Genomic DNA, 17,138 nt, shown 5'->3' with positions numbered 1-17,138 from the left:
CAAAGTGCAGGTTTGAGCACCAGCTGATTTTTTCAAACCTAATTCAAGCACAACTACAAAGTACAATGTGAACATGCTTTGATAATCATGTTTCTGACAGTACCGAGGTGTGCCCTGAGAGAAAATCACCTGAACTTCAATCCAGAACTTCCAGGCTGGAGCATCCAGGCCGTGGGAGTAAAAGATGAAGTACTCCCCCTCGAGGCCAAACTGTGGAGTGAAATCTCCAAATGACCAGCCGGACAACAGTGTTCCACTGTGGGGCCTGAGGTAGAGAGACATATGGCAGGGCCCTTGAGGATGGGAAAGCAGAAAAATAAAAAAATATTCAGACCTCAGAATTGAGAAAAGTTGTAAACAATAAAGACTAGGAGAGTGAGAGTTAAAATATTTCACCCTAACAAGGAGTTCCTTGTCATATTTTTAAAAGTAGAATTTTATAAGGAAGAAGCATCCTCCAAAATAAAAAATAATAATTGTCTAATGTAATTTCTAATCATTAAGGAGCATCCTAGTCACAATACCAAATCAACAACGTCAAATACTTGACAAAACCAGATACATCTGCTCTGAGACCCAGCAGCTTCTTCTTACCTGTGACTTCAAAGGACAGCTTAGTAGTACCCCAGTCTGTTTCTTCCCGGGACACCAGTTGAAACTGGAGTGGCATCTTTGGTGACACCTCTGGAGCAGGCAGATACCAATTCTTCCTGAGAAAGAAAACTCTAAAAACTGAAGATGCAGGAGAGGCAGTCTGGGCAGTTCATTCTGTTTTAAATTTTAAAACTGCATCATGTTTTTGACATATTCATGAATCTCCCACAGACCAGATTACTATGATTTAAAATAGTTTCATGCTGTTGATTACGCACCTGACAAGAAAACGGACAGGCAGAAACCACGGGAAACCACAGAAAGGGTGGCTATCTTCACACTTGGCCCGAATGGTGTCATTGATTTCAGGGATGTGAGGTGTGATGTACCTCATCCCCGTGTAGTCAAACCCATTGATCCAAACCCCTGAGTCCTTCCTCTCCACCTGGCCATGGAGGTCGTGGAACATGCGAGTGGTGTGCTAGAATCACATGGGTTACAGGGTTTAACTTGTTAAGAATCTTTTAATTATTCCATTTTTAAATGGTTAATTTACTAGAGTTGTCATGTCTTAATGTGGTATGTATTGTCTTTGGTGAGAAAAATCTTAAAGTGTTGAAATGAATAATAAGTAGTTTCAAATGCAGTGTCCAGAGGTGGACTGGTCATCTCTGTTACCTGCAGGAAGACGCGCTTGGGCCGAGGGCTAGTAGGATTGTCAGAGTAAGGGAAGAACAGGCCACAGGAAACCAACACGAGCACCACAGCAAAGACAGCACCAAGCACTGCCAACACCTTCTTTGTGCTCCTGACCAGATAAATGAAGTGCAGCTGGGAGAGAAAGAAGACTCAGGCCAAACAGATCTGAAGCAATGCTTTGATATGAATCACGGTTCCACAAATCTGCTCATTCAACTCTGTGCCTTGCCTCTGCGTAGGACTGACAATATCAAAACCAGGTATAGATTACTGAGATCCTTTATTTCCTAACAGAAATGTAAATACCTTTGACTGAGGACTGGCATTTTTCCTGACTTTCAGGCTCCTAACTGGTAGTTCCATTATTATCCTCCAGGTGTCCCTGGAAGCAACTAATCTCAGCAATCTTTAAACAGCACAGGTCCTGGGTTATACAACTAGAAACCAAATATGCTTTTTTTAATTCACTGGTGCAAATCAATAATTTGACACAATTAAAGAAAAAATAAATAAAATCACAAGTAGATGAACAAATTACATCACAAACCACATAACTGAGTGAATGTTTGCACAAAACTCCACCAGGTGTTCTACACACCAACGGATGGAACAACATTTGCATAATCGGCAAATTATCATTGCACAATTCTCAAATGATAACAAACCAACATGTAAAATCACAAAAATACACAAAATGAAAGGCTGAGTTTGACACTGTAAAGTAAAGTAAAGTGACACTAACCCTCTGTAAAGAATGTAAGGGAAAAGAAAGCTTGGAACCTTAGCATGCTGTAATGCTGGAATTTAGAATTTGACATTGGCATTGGTTCCAATCCCTTGGAAAAAGTCAGTCCTTCTCAACAAAAATGTAATGAGCATTGAAAAACTTTCTACATCAACATCTCTAAAAAAGGAGCATCTACTGCATGCTGCTGATTTACGCAAAAACAAAAGAATTGGTTAAAAGGTCAGTGTGTCTGTAGTTACTGAATCAATACATCCATCCACTGAACTGAACAATTATTATAACATATACAGCTTATCTGCACTCTTTGAATTACTCCTCAGTACAACAGTGTCTTGAAATATTTAAAAGCATTAAAGCATAAAAACAACTTAAAATGTGACTAATTTATTTCAGATAATATGTAATCCATTTCCTGATGATGAATTCCAACATTAACATTAACAAAGTGGAAATTTTTCTTAGATTTTATGGAAAATCTGGCTTCCTTCAAGGAATGGCGGGATGAGAAACCTGGACCAATTAACTACTAACAAGCAAACAAGCTAGATGGGCCAAGTGGTCCCATGACTCTGAGGAGGCAGCATACTCACAAAGTAGGAAGAAAGAAAAATGGTGCCCAGTGTGATGAGGGTGGCCAGCACCACGTCAGGTGGGATTTCTGTGCCACTGCGCCCCAGGATGGGTGTGAAGATCTCAAACACCACCCAGATGAGAAACATGAAATGCACATAGGGCAGAGTCAGGCCAAATAGGTACAGTACTGAGTACTTTAGTGTGGCACCTTAGAGGGAGGGGAGAAAGGAAGAACAGATTCAGTGGATTCATCTGTTGATCACATCAAAGCAGAAAATACAAAACTTTTCAAACCTTGGGTCCAAATACCTCATGCTTTTTACCTGGCATGGCAAGTTGCACCAGTGACAAGCCACAACCCACCTAGATGAATTACAATCTTGTTTCAAGTTTTTAATTGCTCTGAGCAATGATCAAAAATACTTGCAAAATGCTTTATGTTTCCACCCAATACTCAAAGAATGCCAATAACACCCATTTTCATATTTTTTATACATTATCTACACATTATTTCTTCTTGCTCTGCCATTTTCAGTATGACATGTCATTATGTAGTATTTATGAGAGTTTGAATGTCAGTCAGCATTAAAAGAGTCAGTCAGATAAACTCTGGCACACAAGAGAAATGATAATTTATTAATCTGCAAGTTGAGCCCCAATAACTATATCTTGTGACAGTAGGGGCATGTGTCTATGACGACAGTATAAATGGAAAGCAGGAATAAGAAAACAGTGACAAAACACAGGAGTAGAGTGAAAGTGTTAGAAAAAAATTATATGTATAGTAACAACTACAGTCAACATATACGATGTAACAAGGGAGGGGGTTGGAAAAGAGGAAGGCAGAGAAAATTGAGCAGACAGAAGAAGGCCAGTGGAGCTTCACCTTTCTGCTTAAACTCCTGAGAGAGCAGCAGTTTTATGAGAAGCGGGAAGGCCACCATGAGCATGGGGACGTAGGCCGAGCACAGGCCCTGCTGTGTGAGGAACACCAGGGCACAACACCACAGAGTCAGGCTCACATCAAAATACAGCTCCCCCAGCTGCAGGCGCGGAACATTCTGGAGAACACAGCAAAGCACTTGTATCAACACATCGATGAAACAAACGTTAGTCAGAAGTGCTTTCTCTTTCTTTTCAAACTAAAATGAAAAACTTTGAAGACGGAAACAATGTAGATTGACAACATACTGTAGGTAAAGAAAAACATGAAAGATTTTTTCAAATTCAAATTGTTATGGAAAATTACAAGCAGTTGAGCTGATGGTTAGAAAATGTTAGGCAAATATTTCACTGTAATAAAAAGCTTTGAAATTCACTGTTATCTCTACCTCATTCTGTAGATTATGAGGGGAAAGTAAGGTTGTCTTTTGTGTACAAATATCCCTGCCATTGACATAAATTAAAATACTTAAAAATATTTTTTACTACAATCAATGTTTTGGAAATGGTGTTCTAGTTACATTTTACTAGTACAAAATGTAACTTGGCCCAATAAATGTTTTTCAAAAATTGGATTTGAATGAAAAATAAATGAACAACCAAATTACAAATTTTATTACAAACATTCACACAGGCAGTGATACAAAAGGGAAACACTGAAGAAATGCAATAAACTACAGCTAAAGTCCTGTTGCTCCTGTTAAAAAAACCTCTTGGAGTACATCTTGGGATATTATATATATAAATCTTTATTGCAATATGTTTTTTTACATAAAATATAAAAAGTGTTTTCTTCGTGATAGCATGGTTTGAATAAGTACAGTATACAGCACACTGTTCCATCAGTACTCTCATGTACAGTAAGTACTGTCCTGAGAAGAATCATATTTTCTAAACAGAAATAACTGATACTCAGAAAAAGTGGATAAATGAATAAAACGTTGCAACACAACCATGTCTGTAGATTATATTGATCTATATAAAAGAATGCATGGCAAGGTGAAACCAGGCTTATACAGTCCCCAACAAGTTTAGCAGCTTGACTGAATGTGAATGATTGGGTGCCAATGATAAAATTCAGCAAGAAATGGCTCAAGGTCGAAGCTTCTCTGAATTTAACAGACTAAGCTCATGAATGTAAAAGATGTTGCTACTAGTTTATCTTAGACAGTTTTCTATATGTTAAATCCACTTCTCTCGTATCAGCTTAAAGAAAAGGGGAACTCCTTTGACACTTGACTGTGAAAAAGTAAAAACCCCATGATTTTCAAATTTTGCACAAATGATGGCAGGGTTTACCCAGGCATTATGCAAATACTGCTTCTATTTTGAAGATTATACTGCATTTGGCACATAAAGGTTTGCATGAATTCACAATAAGCAATGATATGTGGTTCAATAAAACCATGAAGACATGAAAATACTTTCACTGTAACACTGCTGTACAGATATGCTATTCAAATACAAAAACATGACAACACTGTTTCACAGCAAAGACTATTTCATGCAAATATTAGTGTTCTACCTTTAATATAGCAAAATATCAACAGCTCATAGCCTAAAAAGAATGTTAGCAGGATAAAGACGACCCAATACAAGAAGGTGCAGTGAAACTAATCAAAGATATTTAAAAAAGGGATATAGGATATATATCCTGTATGCAGTGTGGAGTTTGTATGCTCTCTCCGTGTTCATGTAGGTTTCTTCCAACAGTCCAGAGACTGCTAGGTTACTTGGCTTCTGGGAAAAATAGATCACAAATCTTATGAACTAGGTTTTGCATAGTTCAAAAATAAAAAATATTTTTTACTACAATAAAAACGGTGTGGTGGCTCTGTAGCTAAGGATCTGCGCCCGTGGCTGGAAGGTTGCCAGTTCGTATCTGGCAGAGGAATCCTACTCCCCTGAGCAAGGCCCTTAACCCCAACTGTTCCAGGGGCGCAGTATAAATTCTTGACCCTGCACTCTGAACCCAAGCTTCTCTCCCTGTCTGTGTGTCTCATGGAGAGCAACTTGGGGTATGCAAAAAAAGACAAATTCCTATTACAAGAAATTGTATATGGTCAATAAAGTGATCTTAAAAAATAAACTGGCTCTAGGGTGCGAGTGCTTGAGTGTGTCTGTGTGTGCCCTGTTGTCCAGAGTCTACCCTGCCTTGCACCCGTTGCTTGCCAAGATCCCAAGCTATCCTAAAATGGATGAAGCAGTTAGACTATGGACGGATGTATAATCTTAACAGTGTTGCCTATATATTCTTTTATTTTATATGATAAGGTACATTTATACAGCATCTTTTACCATGCACCTCAGCATAAGCATGAGGTTCCATTCATGGCACAGCTGAAAGATTTCTGAGGATGAATAACTAGTGACATTTAAACCACAGTTCATTTAAACAGATTTCAAACCTTACATTAAATGTTTTTGAAGAACTTATGTTCAACGGCACAAGAAACACTAAAAGCACCAGTCATGACTAACAACAAAAAAACAAGCTTGTTACAACGTTAAAAAAATAAAGCTAAAGAAAAGATGAGTCAAGAAGTTTAATTAAAAAGACAAAACAGCTTTGACTACTGTACCTTTGAACTAAGCAAAACCTAGTTCATAAGATTTGTAATCTATTTTTTATTTATCTGAACGTTATATATCCATCCATCCTTTCATTCATTCATTTCTAACTGCTACATCCAAGCAATGGGTGCAAGGCAGGGTACACCCTGGACGAGATACACCAGGGCCTGATAACCTACCAGTATGTCTTTGGACTGTCGGAGGAAACGTCCAGAACTGAACACATGGCCCCAGCAGCAAGGCAGCGATGATAACCACTGCCCCACCATGTCACCTGCAAGTTATATATACAGTACATATATAGATATAAATAGGGGTTAAGAAAATAGAATACAGAGGTTAAAGATAACCAATAATTAAAAGAAAAAAATCATAACCCCCAAACTGAAGAAGATATGCCAAGAATATACTAGTGCTATTGGTATAAGAGGCACTTGAGCTCTTTGTTCTCTGGCACAGCTCTGGAAAAAGAGTAATAAATGAGTGACAAACTGGAATAAACAAATATCTATTAATATCTTGACACACAAATAAATAAACAACACACACAAAACATACTACAATACAAGTTACCCCTATGAACAAACAAGGCATTTCAGAGGCTTACATTTTCACCAACCAGAAAAACTCAAGACTTCTATCCCAGACATCAGAAATCCTATACAATGCATAACAGGCCAACAAGAGATAAACAAAGAAGATAACCAAGACTTGAATCTCTCTTCTTATGAATCCAGAAGCTCCCAAAGTGAACTGGAATCTATATCCCAATTGTAAAAATGCATCCACTAATCAGAAGAAAATCAGAGCTTCCTATCAGAGAGACCAAGTTCTCTTAATCTTCTTCTTCTGTCTCTTCTCTTTCTTCTCTCTGTTCTTTTTCCTCCTTCTCTTTTCCTACTGCTTTTGCCTACCTGTCTTAGAAGGGGTAAATACTCAAACTGGGATGAAGGCATAGGTAGGGCACCTCAGAGATCTACTGTATATCAGCACAGCAGTTTTTCCTCATTTAAATCAATAATATTGAACAAGGAGATATCAGCTCAGGGCCAATTCAGGACTGGACAAATGCAACAGATGACATTTACTTACAGAACTACAACATTTACAGAGTAATACCAAAAACAAAACTACAAATATAAAATATGAAACACCAATCATGAAAAGGCTAATTATGAGAAACACGGCAACACTCAAAAGACCAAGTCATAAAAGTTTCTTAGAAAATCACATGTGCATATCAGTTATGTATTGTGACACATCAGACTTGTAATCTTGTAAGAAGAAGAATCATCACAAAAATATTTGGTATTACATTCTACCGATATAAACTGAAAGCAAATTCTACTATATTGACATTCAGTCAGAACACAATGCCTTTATATTTGCAGTACAGTAATTAAATATTGTTTTGATATTTCTAAGTATTTAAATTTGTGCAGAATTTTGTGAACATCTTTATGTTGTTAACATCTTATTAAAAAGTAAGATCCAATGTTTATATGACAAATATTTCTTTATAAACCAACACAAATATAAACACCTCTGTCAATCCTAAAACGCAACAACATTAAATTAAAGATGTGTGTATTAAGTCAAAAGGTTTCCCATTAAATTCCACCTTTTTAGGTACAAGAACAATATTTAAAGCTTATGTATATTGAATAAACTTTCAAGAATCATCTAATACATCTTTCATGCCTGCCTTAACCTGTTCAGTGAAGGACACGCTCCTCCTCCAATGAGCACTAACCTCTACTATGAGAAATGTCAGTGACTGTATGGCGGGCTGCAATCATGATCACCACCATTGACAAGTCATTTAGGATCTGAACTGCCCACACTCCAATCACATCCAATGGCTTCCACCACTTCTCAGTAAGTGCTACTAAGCTAGTCAAATTTCTGAAGAACATGCCACAATATTATTTTACACTTAGTAAAGTCTAAATGTAGTGTATAAGTCTTTAGTATGTTTTTTATTAAAAAAAAATACAGAGCTACAAATATAAAGGAAACAAACAATATGGCTGTTTTTAGTCTTAAAATCGTGAGGGCAGAAAACATGAAAACTGAAGAGTACTCACTCCATAGTAGAGATTCTTGGCCAGTGTGTGAATGAGTATCATCTTGCCGGCCGCCGCAGAGCCATACAGGCAGATTGACACATAGAAATGGTTGTACCAGAACATGGTTTTTCCCATGAGAGACACGAGCAAAGCGACAATAAGCACAGACAGCAGGGTGATGAACCAACTCATGATGGCCACGCCAACAGCATACACCAGTTCTCGCACACATCTTCTTCCTGCGGCATAGAAAACATACCCCCAGTCACAGCGCAGAGAACCAGGCTCCTCCCTCTCCCATTGACTCATACAGTATGTCTGCATTCAGTACAGTTGTTAATACCCTCTACAATACCAAGAAACTCTTGACATGTCAGTTAATCATATTAACACATTTGAGGTGACTTGGGAGGTCGATGGAGCTCTAGGATTGCCGGTTCAAGCCTGTGTCATGTAGCTAGCCCACTGTGACCAGGATTTCACAAACTGCAGTGATCGTGAGTGGCTGAGAACTGCCAAGGGGAGGGTAGGATTAGTAGGCCAGGTCTCTCTCAGCTCTTGACAACACCAGAAACACCTGTGACCTCCTGGGAGCTTGATGGTTTTGCAGTGCTGTAATTGAAGGACAAGCATCTCCTCCAGTGGTGCCAGTACATGTTAAAAGGGTTAGGTATCACAAAGATTTTTGGATCTTCTAAAAAATAATTTACAAGAGTGAGAACCATGGTGGATACAAAACCAACCCAAGAAAATCATGTTAGTCTTGTTTGTTATAATCTGGCATACAAGTGGCACTGCACATTTTCTTTTGTGGTCTACCTTTTGAAAACTTTCCTCCAGACCTAGTAGCTTTTCACTTCTCATGTTTTCTTTATTTCACCATTTCAAGCCCTTTATCACAGCGTATAAAAATGTGCCACTGGGCATTTCTCATTTTGCTTCTCTACTCCCTCTTTAGGAGTCCACACATTCTATTTTCTTTTTAAATGAAATATTGTGATCAGCTTTCTAATGAATGTTCCGTCAGATTAACAGCAGTTAGGAACGGGACATGAGATCAGCAAAGAATAATAATGAACCACTTTGTAAGAGGCTTTAGTTTGCTTTGGTGACGTAGATTTAAAGAATTAAGTGAGCTCAGGGAATATAAGTTATTTTAGTCTTCTCAACAGTTTGAATCTAAAATGTCTCCTGTTCCCCAAGTTCACTGGCAAACTGTGCAACTGTTTTTCTTTTGTGCTTAAAAGCAGCTTGAAAACCTCTCTTTGTTAGACTTGTAGTAAAGGCCAAAATCTAAGTTTTTTTTTAATTTAGGCATAATTTTAATATTCAAATTTTAATTTACTTTTAATTTTATATTTGAATGCTAAAAATATCAAACTAGTTTGTGATAGCTGGATTGAAAGCACCATTTCTCATTATAAGTAGGTGCAGGATTAGTAGCAGTAAATGATATATCCCATAAAACACCAGTGAACAAAGAAAGTCATAAACAAAGTCACAGCATGCTACCTGGGCACTCACCTGCATTACTAGAAAGTGAATGTTTCTTTCCCAAATATATGAAAGTTGCCACGGCGACCATGTAGTTGATGATGGTTCCCACCCGAGCTGGGTAAGCCACCACAAATATTCCCAAGAGATCAAAGAAGACCATGTTGCCATGGCGATACTCTGAGGAATCCGCCAATTTATCTGACAGGGCAAGGTGCTTCACTACAGCAAGGATATTGTCACCTGTGACAAACGCAAAAGCTGGGTCACTGCAGGTAATCAGAGCTGTTACACTAATATTCAAATAAAACCGCATAATATTTCTTTCTAAATCATAGAAGGTTTGCAATTTTAAATACATTATTAAATTTGTATGTTATTATTATGGAACATAATAAAGTTCCACCTTAGCATGACAAGCCACATACTGTATAAGCAAAGGAGGTGAAAGATATATTCATAAGAGCATGGAAAGGATTAGACACAGGATGAGACCATTGGGACCATCTAGCTCTTTTGATTCCTAGTAATAACAACAATTAGTAGTATTTATGCAACACATTACACCCCAAAGGATACTGAAGTGCTCAACACACAGGAGGGGCTTTACTTAATCCACCACTGAAGTGCACAATATTGCCTTAATTGCCATACAATTAGGTAATGGTCTCTGAGGGTAATAACAGTGGTTCACATGAAATTCAAAATAAATACTAAAGATACGTCTGTCTCTGTCAGTCAGACAACCAAAGATTCAACCACAAAGACCAGAGATATTTCAAAATTGTATTGTAAAATTGTAAAAAGGTAGAAGAAGAGATCATTAGAAGAGCATAAACACATTTCAAAGACCTTATTATCTCTTTGAGCACTGTGAAGTCGATCAGTAAGAAGCAAAAGGCAAAAGACACTGTCTTGATCATATAGTCAAAGTGAAGCCATTCAAAAAGGAACTGGTTAGGGACATTATTGTGAGGTCAGGAATGACCATGGGTCAAGTATATCCTGGACACTGCACAAAGTATCTCAAATCTCACATGGGGTTTGCAACAAAGCAACTAAGTGATACTGGAAACGTGGCAAAAGCTTACATGGTCAAACAAGACAAAACTGAAACATTCCGTTCAAAATGAAAAGCATTACATCTGTTGAAAGCCCAACATAGCGAATCACTCAGTCAGAAGAAGCACGGGACATGAATAAATATTCGGGATCTAGTGGTGTCTAAACAATTGTATTTAAGAAGAGATTGAGACAAGCAGATATTTGCCCCATGACTTTGCCTTGGTGTGGTCAGGCGTGTCTCACTGGAAAGCATTCTCTGATTTTTTTAAATGTGCGTGCACCAGACTGAGGATTTTTAGTGAGACTACTGCTGGAATCATATTGTGAGGTAGAAATATTGTGCATATTGTGCACATATTGTGTTTATTGCTTTAGGTCCCTCTATATGTGCTGATGTACAGAATGTGTAGCTAAGGCAGTTATTTCTTTAAGCAAAGTTATGTAGTTACTGCTATGCATCCATAACCCCTCTGTATGGAATACAATCTCACACATGAGGGAAAAAGGTATTTAAACCCCTATTTAAGGAATTTGTCTTTTCGCATATCCCAGCTTGCTCTCCATGAGACACACAGGCACACAGACGGGGAGAGAGAAGCTTGGGGTCAGAGTTCAGGGTCCGCCATTGTAGCGTGCCCCTGGAGCAGCTGGGGTTAAGGGCCTTGCTCAGGGGCCCAACGGAGTAGGATTTCTCTGCCGGCTGCAGGATTTGAACCGGCAACCTTCCAGCTACAGGAACAGATCCTTAGCCACAGAGCCACCTATCCTCCCAAAGCAAAGGTTAAACCCATATTTATTTTCTGCTCAATTTCTTATAAATTTCTCAGGATATTGGTTTTGTCTTTTTGATCTAAAGGTTAATCCCATTTAAATTTTTTGTCATTTGATAGTTTTGATTTTTTTAAAACTTATTTAATGATGAAAGATTTTGCACATAGAATATATAAAAAATAAAGTAATTTTTACAATGATATTATGTATTTGATAGTTATCCATTTACATTATGACAGCATAGATGGGAGGTTACATGTGGAAATATAATGAGTAAAAACATAACATAATAATCCCCACAAAAAAAACTGCTTCATCTTCTTTCACAGAATAAAATCAGGTCTCAATGGGGTCATAAATGTAATCCAAGCTTGTCAGTATCTGTTCTCCACATGTATCCTAAGAGAAAAGGTGATCTTTTCCATTATATGAATCTCCTTAATCTCCTACTCTTCAGTAAGATTTTCTTACTGAAGAATTCCTAATATATTTCTAGCTTTGATTAATGTAATCAAATGTAATCAAAAGTAAGATTACTCAAATATATCACTGAGAATTGAAATGGTAGGTTTAATATATTATATATTACAATATTGTTTTATTTTCAGGCATGACCAGAATATGCGTAAGTAGTTACTTGTTCTTCAACATTGTGAACTGCTTCCTTTTCATTTTGCTTGAATTTTAGAGGCTTCTCCATTTGTGAACTTGTAAAGCTTTGTTAAAATATGCACACAGTATGTTCCACAGATCTGCAGAAAATGTTGTATCATTATAATATATTATACTGAATCTTTTTTCATATACTCAATATTATTATACATTTTTAATATACTCTTCTTCTGGTTACTTAACTGATAAGCAGGTATAAAACTGTAAAGAAATTTATTACCTTGATCTATGTTTGTTTTATCCAACCATTTACATAGTGCCTAATTTGGAGGTATCTCTAGTCTTTTATTCCAGGTTTTATGGTTGTGATAAATCTTCAAAGATTTTCAGATGGTAGCTAGCGCTGTAATCCTTCTCATAGTTCAAGTCTTAAAAAATGATATCCACCTTAATATTTTAACAACTTTCTCCAAGTTAAAGGCTTTTATATTTTTCCCCATCTGTACTGGAAATTCATCAATGATCAAAGACTTCATCTCCTTCATCATATATAATATGATTTTAGACATACAGTAGCTAGGCTAAACCACCTCAATCCTTGGTTAATTGCAGCATTTAAATTCAATACTTGACTATTTTCCATTCCAAAAGAATCTTGAAATCATTTATCTTCTGTAGATTACTGGAAGAGACTGAAAAAGGTATAATAGTCATGGCAGGACATTTATTTCAAGAACTTCCACTCTAGAACCCCATGAGAAGGGGGTTAGACCAGAGCCAGGAAAGTCATCTTATGTTTTACTGGTTACAGGGTTGCAATTTGAATTAAACACTTTGGATAATTTTACTGATAAATGTACTCTTAAATATTTCATGGATGGCTAGCCAATTTAGCTTTGATGTTTTCTCTTAGTTCATCTATTGGGTTATAATTATAGCACAAAACATTTGTTTTTCTATATTTAATATATTTATTTATTTAGTACATCCAAAATAACTGGCAATTTAATTCTGAATTTGTATTTTTTCTTATTTTCTTAATAAACCTGTTTTTTAAATTGTTTTATTCGTACAAATGTATGGGAATTCTGCCTCCACAAGCAGCACAGAGTCCTTTTCTTGTGAGACCATCCCTCTTACGAATCTCTAAGGGACAGTGTTGCTACAGACATGCTCTTCAGAAGGCACTAATGCTAGTCTTGCAACAGTCCCTGAAAATGGGGCTCATGGTCTGGAGAACTAGTAAAGCAGTATCCATCCATAAAAAGGGTGAGAAAACTGAAACAAATAATTATAGACCACTGAGTCTGTCTTAGGCTACATGTAAGGTAATGGGAACCAATTTAAACCAGAGATTTAAAAAAGGTAGGTCTTGCCTATCCAGCTGGAGAATTTAAACTGAGAATTTGTTATAGGCATAGATAAGAAGGAATACTCAAATTAAGGTGATTTGTACTAGGGTGAGAAAACTGAAACAAAAAATTATAGACCACTGAGTCTGTATTAGGCTACATGTAAGGTAATGGGAACCAATTTAAACCAGAGATTTAAAAAAGGTAGGTCTTGCCTATCCAGCTGGAGAATTTAAACTGAGAATTTGTTATTGGCATAGATAAGAAGGAATACTCAAATTAAGGTGATCTGTACTAGGACTACTGCTCTTCCTAATTTATAGCGATAATCTATATTCCAGAATTATAAATAAATTAATCAAGTTAGCTAACTTAAATTCCAAATTAAAGAAGGAGTAGCAAACATTTTAGCAGCAAGCGAAATTCAAAAAGATTTAGATAAAATTCAAAACAGGACAAACACTTGGCACATTATGTTTAATGTAAACAAGTGCAGCCTATTGCATGCAGGTAGTTAAATCAAATTAAAAATACAAAATGGAAAATGCTGTCATTTGCATCTTCTAGACAATGTGGCGAAGCAATTAAAGAGGCAAACAAAATGCTGGTATACACAGTTAAAATTGTAGAATCTAAATCAAGGGATGTTAAAATTGTTTGACGCACTAGTAAACCTCGTTAAGAATATTCTGTACAATGTTGATCACAACATTATAGAAAAGATATTTCTGCTCTGGAATTACTCTAGAGCAGAGCAACCACATACAGTATAAGCTCGACCTTCTGAACAAGAGGTCACAACAAGGAAACGACGAGGCTTGCAAGTAAAACCAGAAAAGATGCTGTTATTTACCCACAGGGTTGTAGGTGTATGGAACATGCTAACCTGCTATGTTATTGAAGCCAACACCTGGTTGAAATCCTCAGATCAATTAAGATAAGATAAGCTAAGATCACTTTATTGGCCACATACAATTTCTTGTATTAGGAATTTGTCTTTTCGCATACCCCAGCTTGTTCTCCATGAGACACACAAACGGGGAGAGAAGCTTAGGGTCACAGCGCAGAGTCAGCCATTTATACGGCGCCCCTGGAGCTGTTGGGGTTAAGGGTCTTGCTCAGGGGCCCAGTGGAGTAGAAGTCCTCTGCTGGCCGCAGGATACGAACCAGCAACCTTCCAGCCACCAGTGCAGATCCTTAGCCACAGAGTCACCACAGCGGCCCATAATAAACTACTACCAGGATACTACCGGGCTTGATGAGCCGAAGGACCTCCTCTCATTTTGTAACTCTTTTTATGTTCTGTCAAACACGATGGTGGAAAACGTACGTTACTGCTTTTCATCAGCAGGGACTATGAACCTTGTAAAGACTGATGAGAACATACTGTAGATGAAGCAAAGTAGTGGCAAATTTTAGGGGTAAAACTGCTTCTGACCTCAAACTGGGACACAATTCATAGGAAAATGACCTAAAGCACAATTCACTAAATACCTAATTCACTTTCTTATTCTTAAGCCATTTCAGTGTATGTCCTCAAGAGGCCCTAATACCCGAGTTTGAGAATCTGTGGAAATACTGTTAATCCAAGCAACTTGAGATCAAGTCTGTCAAGAAGAAAGGGCAAAAACTGCTCCAAGCTGGTGTGCAAAGGAGAGATCTACCCAGAAAGACTTGTGGCAATTGCTGCCAAAGGTGCTTATATAAAATACTGAGTTCACAGATCAGAATACTTACGCAATTAATGTTAAATGTTTTTCTCTTTACCTTTTGCTGTAACACTGTATCACTAACCTATTGTTACAGATATTGTTACTTATTGTAAGTGACTATGAGACTATTGTAAGTGTCTGTAAGAATCTAAAGACAATGGGTAATACCTAACTAGTGTTCTTCCACCTCCTAGATCTTCAAAACGAGGCATGTTTATTTAGTTGTGTTGGGTGTGAGACACACTGATCAAAACAATCTTCTGGTTCGCCTTAGTTAATTAAGTTCTATGTAAATGATTCAGAGTGTCAAATGTGTGGGACAAAAAGGCAAAGAGGGGAGAGGTCGGAACAGAACAAGAGAGAGGAGAAGAGAGGATAAAAGAGGACACAGAAGATAAAGCGCGTGCCAGGCGAGAGATCCTTGTCCAGATCATCCATAAAGACAAGATTGGAGTGAAGTATTTGACCCTTGCTAAGAGAGCTTGCTATTCTGTGTTTTTTAGGTAACTCTTACTTCCGGAGTGAAAAATCTTCTACTAGTTAAAAATGGCTTCTACTGGTTATTGGGTGCATTTTTAAAATATGGAGATTCTTATTCATTTGGTGGTATCTAGGTTTACACAGAGACAGATTTAACCTCAGGTTGAAATCTATTTAGTTTAGAAGGCAGCTTTACCTTATTCTGTCCTTTGTAGGCGTTATGGTTTTAATGGTTTAAAACGGAAATGCGGTAAGCGAGCTGGGCTACAAACAAGACTAAAGACTGAACAGAACAAACATCCTTTACCAACCATTTTACTCGCCAATGTCCGATCCCTCGACAACAAACTCGATGATCTCAGACTGAGACTCTCCACACAACGAAAAATTAAAGAATGCTGCGCTTTTATTTTTTACTGAAACATGGCTAACAGACAGTATTACGGACTCGGCAATACACCTAGACGGATTTTCTGCCTTCCGCGTGGACAGAACTACAGAATCCGGTAAAACCAGGGTTGGGGGAGTGTGCATTTTTATTAACAACGCGTGGTGCAACAATGTATCTACCATCACGAAACACTGCTCACCTGCTCTGGAATTTTTAATGATCAAGTGGCGCCCCTTCTATCTGCCGAGGAAATTTACAACTGTTATTATCACCACCGTCTACATCCCCCCTGACGCTAATGGCAAAGAAGCGCTAGAGGTACTGCACACTGCAATAAACAAACAGGAATCTGCACATCCCGACGCAACCTTTATCGTCGCGGGTGACTTCAATCAAACAAATCTCAAATCCGTTCTCCCAAAATACCATCAGCATGTCTCCTTCCCAACGAGAGGAGAAAACACTCTGGACCATGTTTACACCAAGATTCAGAACGCTTACAAGGCAGTACCCCTCCCCCACTGTGGAAACTCAGACCACATCACTGTTTCTCCTCCCAGCATACAGACAGCTGCACAGGCGCGTGAAACCAGCGCTCCGGACGGTGAAAGTGTGGCCTGAAGGAGCTGAATCGGTCCTGCAGGACTGTTTTGAATGCACTGACTGGAATGTGTTTAAAGAGGCAGCCACACAGGGATCATACACCGACATACAGGAATATGCATCGTCAGTCACTAGCTACATCAGGAAATGTGCTGACGATGTCACACTCACAAAAGAAATAAGAACCTTTCCTAACCAGAAACTATGGATGAACAGTGAGGTTCGCACCCTAATCAAAGCAAGGGATGCAGCATTCAAATAGGGCAATAAATCAGAACTAAGGTCAGCCAGGATCAATCTTAACAATGGTTTTAAACATGCAAAAAACACGCTCAAACAGGAATTAGAGGAACACTTCACCACTAATGACCCAAGGCGCATGTAGCAAGGTATACAGGCCCTCACAGACTACAAGAGGAAGAACATCTGTGCACCTGCCCATGATGCCTCCCTGCCTAA

The 17,138-nt window shown here is 37.9% G+C and overlaps 1 protein-coding gene across 1 annotated transcript in view; it reads right to left on the bottom strand.

The window, feature by feature from the left end:
- Positions 1-17,138, bottom strand: part of ermp1 (endoplasmic reticulum metallopeptidase 1) — a 38,122-nt gene that overhangs the window by 7,107 nt on the left and 13,877 nt on the right. Inside the window, exons 7-14 of the mRNA XM_088912169.1 lie at positions 9,724-9,936; positions 8,218-8,438; positions 3,501-3,675; positions 2,632-2,822; positions 1,273-1,425; positions 873-1,075; positions 595-710; positions 130-293 (exon numbers count right to left, since the gene is read on the bottom strand). Coding sequence (XP_088768295.1) covers positions 130-293; positions 595-710; positions 873-1,075; positions 1,273-1,425; positions 2,632-2,822; positions 3,501-3,675; positions 8,218-8,438; positions 9,724-9,936 — 1,436 coding nt within the window. The remainder of the gene's footprint in view (positions 1-129; positions 294-594; positions 711-872; positions 1,076-1,272; positions 1,426-2,631; positions 2,823-3,500; positions 3,676-8,217; positions 8,439-9,723; positions 9,937-17,138) is intronic.

Source organism: Atractosteus spatula, chromosome 3 (assembly GCF_055471065.1).
Source record: "Atractosteus spatula isolate fAtrSpa1 chromosome 3, fAtrSpa1.hap1, whole genome shotgun sequence".
Lineage (NCBI taxonomy): Eukaryota > Metazoa > Chordata > Actinopteri > Semionotiformes > Lepisosteidae > Atractosteus > Atractosteus spatula.
Note: the sequence above shows the minus strand (reverse complement) of the source record. Positions and strands in the feature narration are given on the sequence as shown.